At 42.5% G+C, this 17595-nt stretch overlaps 1 protein-coding gene across 2 annotated transcripts in view; it reads right to left on the bottom strand.

Moving 5' to 3' along the window:
- Positions 1-17595, bottom strand: part of GRB2 (growth factor receptor bound protein 2) — a 49003-nt gene that overhangs the window by 3776 nt on the left and 27632 nt on the right. For both annotated transcript variants that reach the window (XM_082774799.1, XM_082774800.1), the window contains exons 3-4: positions 5919-6016; positions 631-753 (exon numbers count right to left, since the gene is read on the bottom strand). In XM_082774799.1, coding sequence (XP_082630925.1) covers positions 631-753; positions 5919-6016 — 221 coding nt within the window. The remainder of the gene's footprint in view (positions 1-630; positions 754-5918; positions 6017-17595) is intronic.

Genomic DNA, 17595 nt, shown 5'->3' with positions numbered 1-17595 from the left:
AAATCTTGTTAATTTCTGGTACAGGAGGGGGAAAAAAAATAAAGAAAAAGGGAAAAATAAGCTGCTAAAGAGAGAGTTCCCCTCTCCTTATGTTCAATTACATCCCAAACCCTTTCAAAAGTTTTTAATACCTCTATTTTACAGAGACTTCAGACATGTGAAATACTTAGACATGGCTCACATTATACCGTGCTACCTTTCAGGAACTCCTGCTGGTTAAGAGCCAGTGCTTATAGAAAGGTTGCTCAAGGATGTGAACTGTTCCTCCTTAATGTTCCTCTTTTTTTTTTTTTTTTTTTTTGTTACTAGAGAGATTCTCTATGAAGGTGAAATAAACCACTGAGAGATGGAAGAGGCCTCTCCTTTCATAGCATCATGACCCAGCGCTAGAGAACATGACTATCCCTAAAGTAGGTGCCAAGTGGCCACAAAAAACATTTGGAAGCGTACTGCACAAAGACAGAAGATGGAGTAAGAAAATTTGTATCACTGGAAGAACAGGCCTGCTATAAGGCATCTCGAAAATTATTCCTGCCCATCAGCACTAGCAATCACCCGTCCTTTATCCGTGATTGAGAACTGGCATTAGGTGTCGTGATTGCCACACAAGTGCTTCTGGGCATTACTTACTTGACTGAGAGAGAGAAGTCCCCAGGAGCGCTCTCACTCTCCCTGATGAGGAAGGCACCATCATGTCTCTGTTTGCCTAACATCTCTTCAGCCTTTGCTCGGGGAATCTTTCCAAAAAACCACCTGAGGAGCGAGGAAAAGAAAACAGAGGAAGTTAAGAACTCGAAAAATTTCATGTGCAAACCTGACACAGATATTCACACCGAGGTGAAATGATTCCTTACAGAAGTACTTAAGCTACACCTACCTCGTTGCCACCCTACTACAGGCTACTGAACCATTTTCAGAATGTTTCGTCCTGGCAGCGAAGCTACCATGATGCGCTTGCAATCGCCCTATTTCACCCAACTTAGCAAAGCAGAGATGCGGTAAGTGTGAAACCCTCAAGTTACAGGATTTATTTTCAGAAGGGGGAAATAACCCAACTGCTCAAAATTTCATGTGTTATTCACAGTTTTGCACTCTACTCTACCCTTTAGACATAGATGATATTTAGCATACATACATATAACCACAAGAACCTAATGTACACAGCTGCTTCACTAAGTCCTACTTGGTGAGGCTAAAAAGACTGCTATGGGAACTAGCTACAACCTGGGACACAGTTAAAATATCTGTTACGGTCTGCACTGGTATCTTAGCAATCAGGCCTTGTAACCTAAGGACAAACAGATTCCTAGCTCAAGCAAGAAACTCGACTCTTAACTCTTCCTCTGTCACTCAGGGCTAAAGTCTCATGTCTCCATACAAACATGCAAACATTTAATTGCCTAAACTGTATGATACCGTCAGGTCAGGGATTACAAAGGAGCCCACGCACTGGTGGCTAGTCAGCACTGAACTTCTCTGTGACATCACAATTTATTTCACTATTGCTGCCCTAAGATAATCAGTGAGTAGTTACACACCCCTTCACTACTTACGCCCCCCAAGGAGAAGCCACCCCTGCCCTAGTCACAATTTGCCAAGCAGACAATGCAGAACACGTAAGGATTAAGCACAGAAACATCGCTATTTTAGCAGGTAGGAACCTTAGAAATATATCTATGTAATATTTGCACAACGCAAGGGAAACACTGGGAGTTCACTCACAGGTTTCTTCAGAAACATCACAGCTGTAGAAACAAGATCCTGTCTATGGACTGACCCATCCTGCACAAATGGAAAGTGCATTTTATATCAAAAAACAATTTCTAGCCTTTTAGATCTGGTGGAAAGACACGATTACTTGCCAGAGAGAACGAGTAGCTTCATTCAGCAGCTGGTTATTCCCGCAGCACGGAGCCCAGCCTTTCTGACCCTAGTGATCAGCATCCCAGGGCACTGCCATCTAGGACAGGTTCTGTATGGCAGAGCTCAAGCAGGTGCCAGGAGTGGAGTTATATGCAGACAAAGTGAGAGAAGTTCCCTCAAGTTCCCTCTGCTTCTTTGTGGATGATTGCTGAGCTGGGCATGCAAATCAGTTCTAGGAAAGGTAGGAAAGGTGCTGACAAGGCTTGTTTCAGCAGCCTCTTTTTCTTGCTTTCTTCTGTAGTCAGGACAACCTAGCAGCTTTCACATAAGCAGTCCCATGAAATAGCTGCACGTGAAAGCCACATCTCAACTTCTTGGCAGCTGCACAGAAGTCAAAGGCACGAGGCTGCTCACCTCTGTGGCACTAAGACTGAACCGGCATCAGGCAGCTGTACCATAGCACTGACCTGGTCACAAGGATCCTTACCTACATTCACATTTGCACTTCCAGCCTAATCCAAGACTAAAGGCAAACAAGGCTGAGCAGTAGGTCACGCAGTGTGGGAAGAGCTGAGCTGTGTGCACAACCAAAAAGCACAGCTGGCAATTCCGAGTAACAGATCACACCAGATAGAAGCTCTTACCACAGCTTTTAACCACGCAGATGACTGCCCATAGAGGGGAGCGTTTAAGAACAAAAGCTCCACGCAAAAGGTTTCCTTTCCACAATGAAGTTTTTGGTACAACAAAGAGAAGTTGCAAAACCCTCACTGAAATTGAGCCTTTCCTGAGAAAGGCTGAAGCTTTCAGGAGACCACAAAGTCTCCTCTCTAAGCAGCAGTCCCCAGAGGTAAAGGAGGACCTGATTACCTGATTACCAGCCTCTCAGCTACTGGCAGCCCTAGCTCCTCTCACTAGCTGTCTTCAGCATCTGCTCCCCACAGGAGGCTACACAAAACCATGCCCCATATTATATCTAACATGATGACACCACAAAGGTACTTTCACTACATGCAGCATTAGATCAAATCACTCCAGGCCATCTCCCTTGTAAGGGGACCGTACAGACCTCTTAGCTACGTAGCTCTGTTATGTAAACTATGTTGGCACTGGAAATGATGCGCCCTGTTTACAAACTTGCTGGCAGGTCTTATTTTGCACTTTTTACTCCCTGTACCCCCTGGAATGGAAAAGAAAAGCTTTTTCCCCACAACCAGCCTATTTCTAGTGACAAAGAAGTCCTGCATTTAGTACTTTCTCCATGGGCTAGCAACTGTGTTTCTTCTCAGTACGTGAGGCAGTGGCAGACCCAGAAGAATGAACACCTACCTGTCCCACACAGTACTGTGCTGCCTCCAAAATCAACCAAGAGAAACCATTACACGAAACTCCTTCAGAATTCCAAGGTAGCATTTTGTTTTCTGGGCTGTTGGCACAGTTGTCAGAGATAAGCCCTTAAATTCACCTCTGCCAAATGCTACATAAAGCAAACGTTCTGTTACGACTTCAGATATCCTGACACAGTTCTTGTTTACAATGTGTTTTAATTCTGTTTGGTTCTCAAATAATTCTCAATTACACGTGACTTGCAAATGAAAGCCTCAGCTTAAAAAAAATAAATAAAAAAAGTCACTCATCTCTGAAAAATAGAAAGAAACCTGAAGAGCTCAGAAGAACTTCTGTCATCCTTCTTGAAGCCTCACAAGTTTATCCTTGTTTTCTCCTCAATTTTACTGACTCATTAGAAAGTTGAAGTGTACAAGTTGATTAATGAAAGTAATACTTCCAAAACAATGATATACAATTCTTAAAGTTTTCTGCCAGCTGTTTCCAAGGCATTTTAATTTAAATAGGAAGATTTTTAATCAAAGCAGCTTTATCATTTCATTGCCAGTTTAGCCATTCATAGAGCAACAGGAGCTTGACTTCATAAAAAAAAGATGAAGAGAAAGAAAACCCCATAGATCAAAGTTATGTTGAGGAACTACCGTCCATTTAAGAACATCCTCATAAAACATCAGAAGTATTCTGCACATATGAATCTTTCCTGAAGAATGACTGAAAAAAAATAATAAAAATCAGTGTGCCCAAGAGAACTAGGCCAAAGAAACTGACGTTCTCATAGCTTCCCTAGTAAATGGCTAAGCTTGATAACACTACCACTCCTCTCCAGCTAGCTCTGTAATACAGATGAAACTCATCCAGTCAGCACTACAGAACCAAGCGCAGACGTTACTGCTGATGCTGCACAGAGGGCGATGCACCAGTTGGTACAACGCGAAGCTCACGCTGCGTTCAGACTCCTTTCAATCAGCAGCTTGACAATTCTTTTGGCTTCACTGAGTGCAACCATTTAGTTTGGCTCATTTCTTCCACATAAACTGCAAAGTAAGACTTCAGCAATACCTTAAAGAACAGCTGATTATGAACACGCACACTTGGACACACATAACACAAGTCTGATCCAGATCATTTCATAGATGGCAAATTCTTTCCCTGCCCCCTTAAAAGCAGAAAGGTAGCCCTACCCCGAACTGCACAGCTGTGCCTTCACAGGAAGCCTCCCTGCCCAGAGCTTCCTGCAGCTCTTCTGAGTATCATGCTGCTGTCTACTTACTTCTTTGCTTTGTGAATTGATATGCGATTTGGATTAACCCTTCAGAACACAGGTGACTCAGACGATGACTGAGATGTGCCACATTTCCCTCTCAGCTTTGTCTGCTCATAGTTACAAAGCAAACGGGAAGATTTGCAAAATACAAGCAAGATAGAACACTCTTTACAACAAACTATGAAGCTGGAGAATTTAAGTCTCAGATCCTCTGACAGAATTAACCTTTAAAGGCTTTTTCAGATGCTTTCTTTCCAAATCCTCTCGAGCAGCTCTCATGGCACCTTCCCACAACACTGATACCAGTCTGAGAAAAGGAACGGTCTCTTTCTCACACCTGGTCAGCTGCCTGATGTTTGCTTTTTGTAGGACCTGCTGGACTACTTAGAGAGCTCTGCATTACCACTAAGCAAACACCATGCTGCGTGAACTTTTGTGTGATTTCCCAGGCCTGTTAATACACTCCCCAGCATTGCTAAGTGCTACACATGGAGCTACCGCCATCCCGTTGCCATCAGCAGTTTAAACATCTTCAAAAAAGGTCAAACTAACTATGCTTTAAAACCACCAAACTCACTCACTTGTAGGCTTGGATGTTGTTCATTCCCCTTTGTTATCAGTAAGAAAAAAACCTGACAGCTCTATCCCACTCAAACAAAAACACATGGATAATTAAAGAACAAACTGAATGTCAACATCAGACCACAGTATAACTCAAATGCTTCCAAAATTGTTATTAGAAGATGCACAACGACTCAAATCCATGAAGGAGAAATCACAATATGCATTTCTGATCCCCACTGGACTAGCAGATCAAGATAAAATAAACAAGGCTTTAAAAAACTTCAGATTTTTTTTGTACACTTTGCTTCACTTCTCACTTGGCTGCACTAAAGCAGCCCCCTCTCTTTTTTTGGGGTACAGTCCTTCAGAAGCTTCTGTCCAACCTACATTATCCTTTGATTCAGTACCCAGAATGCAACAAACATACCAGAAAAAATGTTTAAGGGCATTTGGAGTTAAATTTTTGGTAAGCTGTAAATGCTGCAACTTTCACTTTACTTTGTGTAGCAGATAAAAGAATTCATCACAAGAACACAGTCACACTTTTTCCTGGGACTCTGGGTAACAACTTTCTACTGAACATTTTTCTGCTGGTTTAAGCCTGCAACCCCCAAGGTCAGTCAGTCTGACCCTACAGCAAAATACCAGAGAATGCACTAGCAAAGCTTCCAAATGTCCTGCTCCATAGCTAGCTGTGAAATAAGTTCCTGTGAACACTGTAGGCTACAGCCAGAGATACAACTCAGTGGCCATCTTTTATCTAGCCATATGGTTTGGTAGATCTGGTAAGGAACAATCTGCCAAGTGCTCAGCAGCAAACCACCTTGTTTGAAGGGAAGCACGTGGAAAGATCAAGAGATCCTATCAAAGCTCTACTTACGGATGTGGTTTCATTTCTATGTAGTTCTTGGGAATGAAGCCGTCTTTTCCATTGAGTTCTGCCTTGTACCAATTCTGATCGCATTCTTCATTCAAAACCTGAAGGAAGGAAACAAATAATAAGCTCACCGCATTTCAAGTTACAGCAAAATGGGTGCAGATATTACCTTATTCTTCCAGTTCTTATTGCCAAGACTGCTCTTGTAAGGCAAACCTATAAAAACAAGCTGCCAGCCATCCTGCTCCACTGCATCTCACGAGCTTTCAGAACCAGAAGCTGGACCAATAATTGAAAATAGCCAAAGAACAGCCAGAACACCACATTTTTTCACATGAATCAGTACTTCAAAACACACAACTCCAAAACAAATGTTTTAATTTTTCATTGAATCCCTGCTAAATGGTACAGTGCGACTGACAAGCCAGGTAGAATAACTGAAAATAGCCTCTGGAACAAAGCAGGATGAGGTTCCACAAATAAAACCACTCTGTAGTTTAAAACCACCTCACTCCAAAAAGATTTTATTTGGGTTTGGAAGTAACAATCACATAGATCCTGCCCACCCCCTTTCAAAATTAAGCACCCCAGTAATACTTTTTTCTAACACTTATGTTCCTGCTCAGCTTGCTGATTTTTTTTTTCCCCTTTGCAACAGTGGCCCCCAAAAAGCTAGATGTGAGTTAAAAAAACACAATTTATAGCCTCAAGTCAAAAAGTGTCACATAATTAGCGTTGCCAGAATGCGGGACAATGAGGAAATGTAAGGAGAAAGTCAATACAAATGCAGCCCCAGAGATCACAGACTATATACAAACAGAGTGAAGATACCCAGCAGAAAAATCCTCCTAAGCAATTACTTCAATTTTTGCAATCTTACTATGCTTCTTTTTTGGAAGGGCAACAAGAGGAAATTAAAAAGGAAAAGCAGACAAAAATTTGCAAGTGCAGGCCTTAAAATGCTTAGAGCTGATAAAAGTGCTTCAGAAAATTAAACTCTGAAGATCAATTTTTGCTGCCTTTCAAAAATGTGTGACATTAACACCCTAATCTGCCCCAATGCTGACTGCTGGATCTGAAGAGAAAAACCTCATCACCTACTGAAATGGAATCTGTTAAAGCAAAAGGAGAACAGAACTCAAAATGCCACCGTGAGTGACAGTGGGTAGCAGTTACCTGCCTGCTCCTTAACTCCTGACTGATCGGGCTGACAGTCCCAGGGATGTCCCTTTGGTGCTGGGGTTTCATGAGGCGCCGAGCACAGCAGCAGTGCCACATCCTCTGACCTTTAGGTCAGCAACGATACTCACTTTTATGACCCAGTTCAGGATACCTTCGGTTGAAGAAGGGACTTTACTACTTAAGGCATCTTAAACTTTTTTATATGGATAAAGACATTCAGACCAACTTTTATGCAGTTCCTGCTTTGGGTTTCCATTTATTTACAAGCATTACGGCCATTCAGCAAGGATAATCTGACCACAGGTCATGAGCAGTTCAAGGGTGGCTCTGTTACAGGCTCCGAGGTAAAAGCTTGCACACGAGGAGTTGACACAGACCAGCTGATGTCTGCTAACTCGCCTTTAAGCAGGAAAACTGCACATCTCAACTGCTGCACTGACTGCAAGACAGCATTTTGTGCAGAAACCGATGCAGCTCCAGGATCTGAAACACAGCTAGATGATACCGGCAGGCAGCTCTGCCACACTACAAAGGGAACCCTGAGGTTAAGAACAGCTATGTAAAAAAAGTGAATTGTATAGAGACTATCAAGGTGGAGGGCAGAGGTTGGAATCCTGATCAACAGCTCAGTCATACAAAGATTTTGGCACAGAGCTTGTATGATCAGGAATTTTGGTTATTACAGGTCCTTGAAGCTATCACCACAGTCACTGTACAAAATAACACACGCACAAGACACGTTTTGATGTTATTTCTAATAAGCAACATCTTACGCAAATAGAATCCTTTCCTTTAGCAGAGATAGCACCGATCAAACCTCTGACCAGATTGTGTACCAACCCATTTCACTACCACTGAGTGCAGTTAGGGGATATGGTAGTCTATTTTTCAAAAATTAAAAAACAACAACAAAAAAAACAACAACAGAAAAGCTTATGCTTCATATGAAGGATATTACCACATATTTGTGCTTTTGGCAGTAGGAATCAAAAATTATCAGAAATTCTAAAGCCCTAATGTAAATTATGTTAATGAGTTTTATCTTGCTCTGAAGATATGCTAATAGGTTTGGAGGAGCCAAATCACAGAGGGCTTGGGGTACTCATTAATGCCTGGCCTGAAGCCAGATGCCAGTGAGGGAGCACTGCTGAGGCATGCATTGAGCTCTGCAACGGGAAAAAACAGCTGGATGAAAGGCAGGGTAAGGTGAATTGCCTCCACATGTGCATGTCCAACCTGTTCAGGGGGCTTCTGCTGTGATAATGAATCCTCTAGAGCCCCCCACTTCACTGGCTCACTTTGCCCCAAGGACTTCTTTCTGCTTCATACAGGACCGAAGCATCTTCATAGCTGCTTGTCCTTTCCAGGATCATTTCAAGCCGTTGTCACAGCTCCAGTCACACCCTGGCAGATAGTATGGGACACGGATAGTTCAGCTATGTACTAAAGAGCTTATACACACACAGTCACCCTGGAGGCACCTTTGTTTGCTCATTTCTAGGCTTTTCAGTGTGCTCCTTTCCTGGAGCAACAGAATTTACCGTCTTCTTTGGAAAGCTCCACATTCAAGTTCAAGTCTTGTTTAAAGAGAGGTCACCTCCACAATACAGATGTCTACGAAATCATTTGTTCTGACAGCGTCTCGAATAAGCACCCCTGGAGCTGCTCCCGGTGCTTAGTCAAGCAAAAGTGACTTGTACTGAAGCACCTTAAATTGAGGACAGCTCTGCAGTCACGTGCAGGGAGCAGTAATTCTGGTGGCTGCTACCAAGTTAGGTACCTACTGCTGTGACAGCTACAGAACAGTCAGATAAAATTTTGGCTTTCAAGAAGTTGTGCCACTACCAACCACTACTGAAATACAACTAAAAAGTAAGTCAAGAACACGGAGGAAATCTCTGCACTGGGGAATCCAGCCTAGATGCTTACATCTGACATTGCTCTCTTTGTTTTTAGCCTTAAACCCACTGAAATGAAAGAACTGACATCATGTAATTAACTCGTTCTGCTGCAAAGCATTTCAAGCATCCAGTCAGTCCATCTAGTCCGTATCTCCAGCTGGCCTTCAAGAGATTTTCAGATGATAATCAGAACTACAATTTCTTACTGAATACCTAAAAACCAGTTCTATGCCTGAAAGAAGAATATAGATTCCTAACTTGAACTGTCATAAGATTTTTCTAGACTTCAAGGCTACAGTATTTAGTTTAAGTATTGAATACATAACTGGGTTTTGCTTTGAAGATTTCCCAAAGTGCAAATAAATGCAGATAAATTAAGCAACAAAGTGAAACAAAGATTACTGCTCCAAATCAAGACAGCCTTCAGAGTCTGCAAAAAAAATATCTAAAAAGCCCACATTTATCTCATCAACTGTTAAAAATTGCTGCTCTGCATACAGGTCAAACCATGAAGCATTCCTCTGCAGCCAGTCCCCACGTCTGCTACAGATCTAATCAGGCTTACGACAGAGCGACTCCTCCTTTCACACTGGGGCATCTGTGCCGGAGAGGAGGAAGAAGGAAGGATATTTTTAGCCACTACATTCGAACACATACTGCCATGTGATGGCCTCAGTCTGCAGTCAGCCCTGTTTTACAGTAATATTGGCTCAACTGCTGCCTGCCAGTTTCCTGGTTTGATAATAGATCTCTTATCAATGAGAGCCCATCTGTTCCCATGGAAATGGCGAAATGGCACTGCTCAAGAGCTGCACAACAAGGCCATCACGAAGTTTTGGCCGAAACTGCTCGCAGAAAGTATTCTCGGCCATTTTCGACCCCCTACCTGGTGAAGGTTTCTAAGCACGGCCTTTCCATCCTCATGAATTGTTGCACCAGTCCTGATACTCTCAAAGCCAAGCATCTCTCAGGAACACACAGAGACTAAACAGGAACACGACAAGCAGACTGGCTCCCATATGCAAACGTAAAACTAAACATAAGGCCTTGAACGTATTTACATGTTTGCAAATTTAGCCAAATTCATCAGAACGCCTGGCTTTTGGAGAGCCAAAAGCCAAGAAACGTGTTCACAGAGGGCTCTGAGTTTTGGCTGAACCCAGCTCCTTCCCCTGAACTGCGAGGTTTTGGGATTCTTGCTGCGCTAACTGAAACAGAAGGTAACAACTGCTCTCAGCTACAACTGCCTGCTAGCTGCCAATGTGGTTTTCCTCCTGAACGAAGTTGCGCTGACATCGCCACAAAGAAAACAAGGCAGTATATTACAAATACTCTCAGTCTCAGGAATCCGAGGAAAGTGCTCACAACACTTCATGCTAGGGCAGGAATTAAATTTTAAAAAGTAAACAAATGATTCCAAGCCAGCAATGCTGCAATTGAAATGTTTAAGCCCAGAAATTACTCATCCCGGTGTGGAATGGTGGCTGGGAGGTCAGTTATTGAGTCCCGCTGACATCGAGCAGCGCTGGAGGCTCCAGGACTGGCAGCTCTCACCCTACTCCAAAGTGCTTTAACACAGCTTCTCCTTTCAGAGGAAAACGGCTCCTGTTCTGCTCCACGAAAAGAGGCACGAACACAAAGCAGCCACATCACATGCAGGCAGCTACCACTGCAAGGCTTCAAACAGTTGGATTCAACAGAGTAAATTCAACAGTCTACTCTAGGGCTTTTTCCTTCCCCAAAGCTACTGCAATGGCACCACACAGTGTTAAAATTCATCTCTTCAGAGTGTTGTAAGAGAGCCCGAGACACTGCCTGGCAAACTGCACCTCCTCCCTGCCTCACGCCCATGCTACAGAACCTTCTCTGAGCAGCCGTAGCCTCCTGCTCTGGCTGCCTCACGCCACCACTGAGGCGGCCGTACTGAGGAAACGGCAAGTTCAGAAATCCTCGGGTACTGCGCCTGTCAACATGGCACTGTAACTCAGGCCAAGGCAAATCAGAGCCTTTATCTTCCTGGTTTATTCCTCACGACACGGATGGCAGCTCATTTCAACTTCAAACACTCGACGCGAAGAGATGCATCAGGCAACTGAAGGTGACAAGCTCAAGAACAGCAACTGCTGAAACTATTTTAGGCTTTTTCTTGCATATCATAACCTCACCTAAAAATGAAAATATACATCTTTCACATCAAAACCTGAAGCATCAGGCTTGGATGTGACTCCTGTAAGACTGAATATTTGCTCTCCAGGTGGATCCAGGAAGCTGTGAAAGCACCTAGCAGCCAGAGCAGGTGTAACTAGAAAATGGCCAGTGAAAGATTCGTTCCTGAACTGCAGTCAGCTACCAAGTATTATAGTACAATACCCAAATCAGGTGTGCAGTTCGCAATATCTAATGTGATAATGTGTTAATAGAAACACTTCTTCCACCTTTATCCTTTGAAATGCACAAAAAGAGCGCAGCAGGCCAAGCTGAACCCAAGAAGCACAGAGAGCACATCTCCAAGTGTACAAATCAAAAGCTAGTGCCTGGGCTACACAGTGCTGTCTTTAGGCATCTTCTTTTCAGAAAGAAGTTATTTCTATTCCTTTTGAAGGAACCTGGAGAGCTGGAAGAAAGACATAAAAGCAATGCTGAAGGACTACAAACCACAAATGACAAACAAAGTCACGGGGTACAGCCACTCTAGGAGCTAAGTCTCCTTCCCAACTGTAAGTAACATTCTCCTTTCAGTCTATTGCACACATCTACCCATCTCTGCAGGCTCATTCCATCCAGATGAGCTTTTATAGGTAAATCCAGTACAGCCCTAACTTTCATAAAGGACTGACGGGGAGAAGTCGCTGTGTTATATTACAGCACTTTTATTTTAACTGCATGAAATAAGGGCAAGGTGCAATTTTAATTCCACGCAACACAGAACTCCAGCTACAAGAGATAAACAAGAGGAGTGGTCAAGGAAATCCAGTACCACTGGCTGGCAAGCACAGTAAAGACAGAATGTGGCAACAAAGCAAAGTCTGAAGACAGAAACACAGCTAGAAATTAGCATTCAAACTTTCACTTCAAAATCATCTGGATTTTTTGGACCTAACACAAGAACACAATAGCCGCCTTTAAGTTATCTGAGGTACAATCACGTCTAGCCTCCGGGACAGAGCTCAGCACAGACAAACTTACCCTGCCTCTCAGGCCCTGCAAGTCTTGTGCCACCACTTCCCCTGTGGCAAAAGCCTTCTATCCCTCCATCAATTACAAAGACTTTTTTTCCTCACCTAATAATAGAAGGCAGATTAAAAAAAAAAAAAAAAAAAAAAAAAAAGACCAACCTAGACAACAAATCTTTCTCAGTAGCTCAACTTCGGATTATATGGCATAGAGATGGAAGAAAAGAAAAATTAAAGTGTATCGTAGTGACCTCCAAAATAGCTAGGAAATCCTGGAAAGCATCATCACTGCTCTAAGAACTTTGCCATAGTTCTCTTTGCATCTTCACTCACGTTTCCTTCTGTGTAGGAAGTTTCCACTAGCACAAACACAGAGCTAACATCACAAATTCACCCATTCAGCCTACGTTGCTCGTGAAGGCTGGAGATGCCAGCCTCGGTGACTGCAGAATTTTCTCTTTCCATCAGTCCTCCCACTATCGCCACTTGTATAAAGGTTAAGCTATAGATGCCACAAATCACACATTTTGAAGCAGATTAATGCATAACCTCTGCTACAGAAAGAACATTAACCTGCAGAAAAAACAGCACTGGTGATTTTACAACCCAAATAGAAATAGCTTTATAGAGCTAGAAGTAGTTACAGAGGACCCCCAAAGGTTTCAGTACCAGCAGGGACTCTCAGACGTGCTATTCCTATTATGTTCAGTAATTTTTATGGTGCTCCAGTAAATGCTAATTCTTACAAACTTCCTAATGCAAGGATTATTGTTCAGCTGTCAACATTTCAACATTGCAGTGAATGCAGTGTCTCATTTCAGTACTTGATCAAAATGGAGTGCAAACAAAGAAAAAAAGATTGTTATCGCAGCCTAGGCTGCACAGCTTGGCTTGTGCATGCAGAGAGCAGAATGCTATAGGATTCACAGGAACAGTTTGGGAAAAAGGAAGGGGAGTGTTGTTTTTCCCTACCAGACTAAGGGTTAGTTTACAGTGACTAAAGACCAGGACCAGCAGTCTTTTATAACTAGCTGTAGTGCTCAGGATGTTATCACGGAAACAGAAGACAAAAACATCCTTCCTTAATCTCAAACTCAAGCCACACTTCACTTGGAAGCACTGAAGAACGCAGCATTTTGTCAGTTTTCTGTTGTGCCATGTGGATTAGTTTATCCAGGTACAGTGGGGACCGTCACCTCTTTGCAAATGGGCGTCCTTCCTCACTGAATTTTATTAAAAATGTAAACAGATGAGCACTGTTTAATTTAGCTATAAGCAGGGTCCCAGGAGAGGAACCCCCAGTGAGGCACACAAGCCGAAGAACAGGCGGCGCTCTGAAGCCTAGAGAGCTCGGGCATCCTCCTCTCCTTCAGTGATGAACGAAAACAGCCTTGAGTTCTGAGTAAGATCCTGCTATATTTGCAAAATGTTCAAAATCCGCCCCCCTGAATAAACCAAATGCATTTATGGCCATCTGTACATAAAGAACAGAATATACATTGCCTTAAGCATCCAAATAAATCCTCAATTTTGAGAAGAAAACTGCTTTTATGTAGCGGCCAGAATAAGGTCTCCTGGTTTCTATTCCTGAATCTGCTGCTAATGCAAATGCTCTAAGTGCCAGGCCCTCTTAAAAGAGGGGCTGTTTCCAGCTATCCCTTCAAATTTAGCAGCATGGATACCAGGCACACAACGCGTCTGTTATCGTAGGCTCTCAACTATTTACACAAGTACAACCAACTACGACTTTTCAGGCCTTTAATGAAATCATAAGGCTTTTGTAAGAAATCTTGGCACAACCTCTGAGGGATGAAGGTCAAAAGTCACTCTGCCAGTAAATAATAATAAAAAAAAGCTATCAAGCATTCCAGTGAGCGCGTTGCGGAGTTGCTTTCAAACTTCACAAAGACTCGCTGCAGAAATACCAGCAGTGGTCTTTTTGTAGTTCGCAGGCATATTGAAATCGTACGTTTCACATTTACGCAACTTCTCTTCAGTAATCACGCTGCTCTGCTGTAACTCGTGACCTGATGGTGTGAGTATCAACCAGAACTGAAAAAGGTAACGAAGAACAAGCAATCATAATGTGCTTGCCTTTCCAGCTGTGCCTGCCCTTTCATGGCTTTGCCATACCAATGCAGCAGGTCACATACCGGGAGTTTGAAAGGTATCCTGAGAAAGTAAATCTGTACAGCAGTCCTGAGTCAGACTAGATTCAATTTGTCAAATTCATTTGCTTTCCATAACAATTCTACCTGTATACCATACAGTTTCTATTTGCACATCTCCTATTTTGTCCTAGTATCCGTTGCCAAAATGCACAATCAGAATTTATTCCTCACCATCTCTGAGGAAGCAGAAACACCTATAACCGCAACTGGAACAATTCCTCTGTAAATACCCACAACACAACTAGGACCAACCTTGCAATTTGTCCCACGCGTTGCATTGAAGTCACTACAGCAGTCACCTGACTGAAACATCCATTACAGGACATGAAGAGGATCGCATTTCACTGAAGAACAGCGTACTACAACAGTTAAAACCAGCCCTGAATTATCTCATCCTTGGTACCCCTAATTCTCTAAGGATATAAAATCCCCTAAACTCCTCCACCCAGAGTGAAAGATGAGAAATGTGGGGATGAAGACAGCCTTGCTTTCTATTCCAGAGTACGTGTACCATCACCTTGGATATACTTCATTGTCCAAGAAACCACGAAGCCCAACACTCCCCATCTGTACCAGTGCTCTTAATCAAGCCCTTCTAGCACACGAACTCAAGGCATTTACTGACTACTTTTAACCACACGGGATTAATTATTTCTTGAGCAGTATCTAGCAATCGATCCCTGTAAGAGGTGCTCTATTACATCAATTCTAATGTTTGTACACAACGGAGTTGCTATGATACACAGGTAATCACAGGTTAAAACCTAAAAGGATGCACTGCAGAAGATGAAGAGCTTACAAACAGCTGGGTAACGCAAACCTTCCCAGAACATGCCTGCAGACAATCCAAGTTGGATAATGCTCAGCCCATTTTGCATGCTGCAAAAATATCACAACACATAAGGCAACTCTGCCTCAGTGCTGGAAAAGCTGGGCAGGAGGGAACAAGAGCACAACCTGGATAGACACTATCAGTCTTGGCTGAGAAATTTAGGATGTGGGACTAGAGGGCAGTTTTACAGTTGTCTTGCAGCCTCTGAATTAGACAGCAGTGCTCTATGGCCAACGCCTTACATGTACTGTCTGGAATAATCTGCATGTTGAAGTGTTACTCCTTTATCTATACATCTCATTGTGAGTTTTGCTTATCTTAAGAGCATGACCTCACCTTGATTTCAATCAGTTTTCCACTGTATTGCTTGGGGTATTTTCAGAGGAACTGATACCTTGCTTGTTATTCCCCATCCTGTGTTGGTGCAGTTGATTATTTCTGCCCACGTATGCGGCAGTACATTAATCTTTGCCATACATCTTCCTTTTTTTTTTTAATGTACTTCTTCAAACTGTCAAGAACATTTTAAATTCTATCTTCCACATACATAAGCCCAACTCAACTAATCATTGCCACAAATATTATAAGCATGTCCTATTTCATCATTCAGCTCATAGATACAATATTATTATACTCAATATTGCAGAAAGATACTCAAAGCCTTCAAGTGTGACAGCAAAGCATCGCTACTTAAGCTAGATGGTGGTTTTCTAAATATTTTTACAACCCTTCCCATACCAGCTCTCAGGTCTCCCTGGTTGCTAATAAAATAGGCTGTCAATGTGACAAAATGACTACTGGACTTGGTATTTAAGGATGCATGGGTGCTTGGATGTTTTAAGTGACAACAACATGCCCCCAATGACATTAGGAAAACTACAGCCTTGACGTACTTTATTGAAAACCTGGAAAAAACACACGTCTTGCACAAGCAGACTACTGGGTGGGAAGACAGAGACACCAGTGCTTTAACTGTCTGATACAAAAATTCCAGAAGGAAAAAATGGAAAGGTTGCCCAAAACAGATACCAAGAAACAACTGAATTTCAGTGGGAAAGAAAATTAGAGACACTACCTGCTATGTTTTAAAGCACACTAAGAAAAGGTACAACCAATAAAGGCCTTAAAGAAAAGTTTAGAGTGATCAAAACGGACCTTTTTTTAAGGAAGTAAATCAACTTGATCTGCAGCTGCTCTAGCTGGCTTTTCCAGTGAAAATGTAATCACAAGAAGCAGAAGGTGTAGCTAGCTTCTGAAGATCAAGACAAGAGGTGAATTCCTATTAACTAGACTATCAGCAACATTACCAGGAAAAAGAAGTCTTCCAGTGTAATTTTATCTTGTAAAATATATGTGGTATTAAAGAAAAAATTAAGATTATCTAAACGCATGGGTTTGTTTAAACTGGTTTATTACATGCTATGCATTCACATGCGTAAGATTTTACAGAGCAGTAAAATCCTTAAGTTTTACTGCATCTGTTTTTAAAATGTAAAGGCTTAGAATTCTACTAGCATGGAATTTGGCATTTAATATAGATTGCTTAATATTTTATAGCATTGCAAAGTTTACAGAATGTGAAACAGTCTTACTCAGCTCTTTGCCAGAAAGATACCGGGAATAAGCAATATTTGCCAATTAATTATCTATAAAACAAAGTTGCTCACGTCAAGAACACCTAATATCTTGTAGTAAAAAAAAAGACTTGAAAAGTAATGCAATATTTTAGTTATTCTGATATATCTGAACTTTATGTTTCAGATCTCTTATTGCTGGCCCTCAGAAATACATTAAAGTTACGCCTTAAAGCTCTGTTTGGTTCCGCCTTTCAAGTCAAAACCCAAATGAGTTAAGCCTGCATCCATGAAGGAGGATGCTTGCAGGCATCTCTCTTAACACAGTTAGCAGAGAAATCTTTAACACTGATACTGCATGCACATCTCGACCTCAGTATTAACAATCTTGCTACTTAATTCATGCTTCTGAGCACGAATTCCCACCCAAGCATGAACTCAGAGGCTATGCTACCAGTTTGTAGAGGCTAGACGCCTGGCAGCAGCACGGAGAGTTGGTTTATGCAGTCACTGCCGTGTGGCTGCACCCTCCCACACACACCCCATGCAGTGGCAACAGGCACTTGTGTAGCTGAAGAGATTGGGGAACTGATCTGACTGCAAAACAGCTTCGGGAGGCGGTGTTTGACAGCTGGACCACTTACCTGTCTCAGTTGACTGGTTGGCTACACAGACACCTACACCAGCAAGCGCAGGGTACAAGTCTGGAACTGAAGCAAGCAGCTGAGAAGGAAAGGAGGGGAGTAGGGTAGGACTGCTTGAGCAGGCACTGTCATGAAGGAAGGACTCTTCATTCCAGTTTCAAAAGATATAGAAGAGCCTGCTCTACACTTCTTGCAACAAACAA

The sequence above is a fragment of the Aythya marila genome, assembly GCF_965140915.1.
Source record: "Aythya marila genome assembly, chromosome: 18".
NCBI classification, from domain to species: Eukaryota; Metazoa; Chordata; class Aves; order Anseriformes; family Anatidae; genus Aythya; species Aythya marila.
Note: the sequence above shows the minus strand (reverse complement) of the source record. Positions and strands in the feature narration are given on the sequence as shown.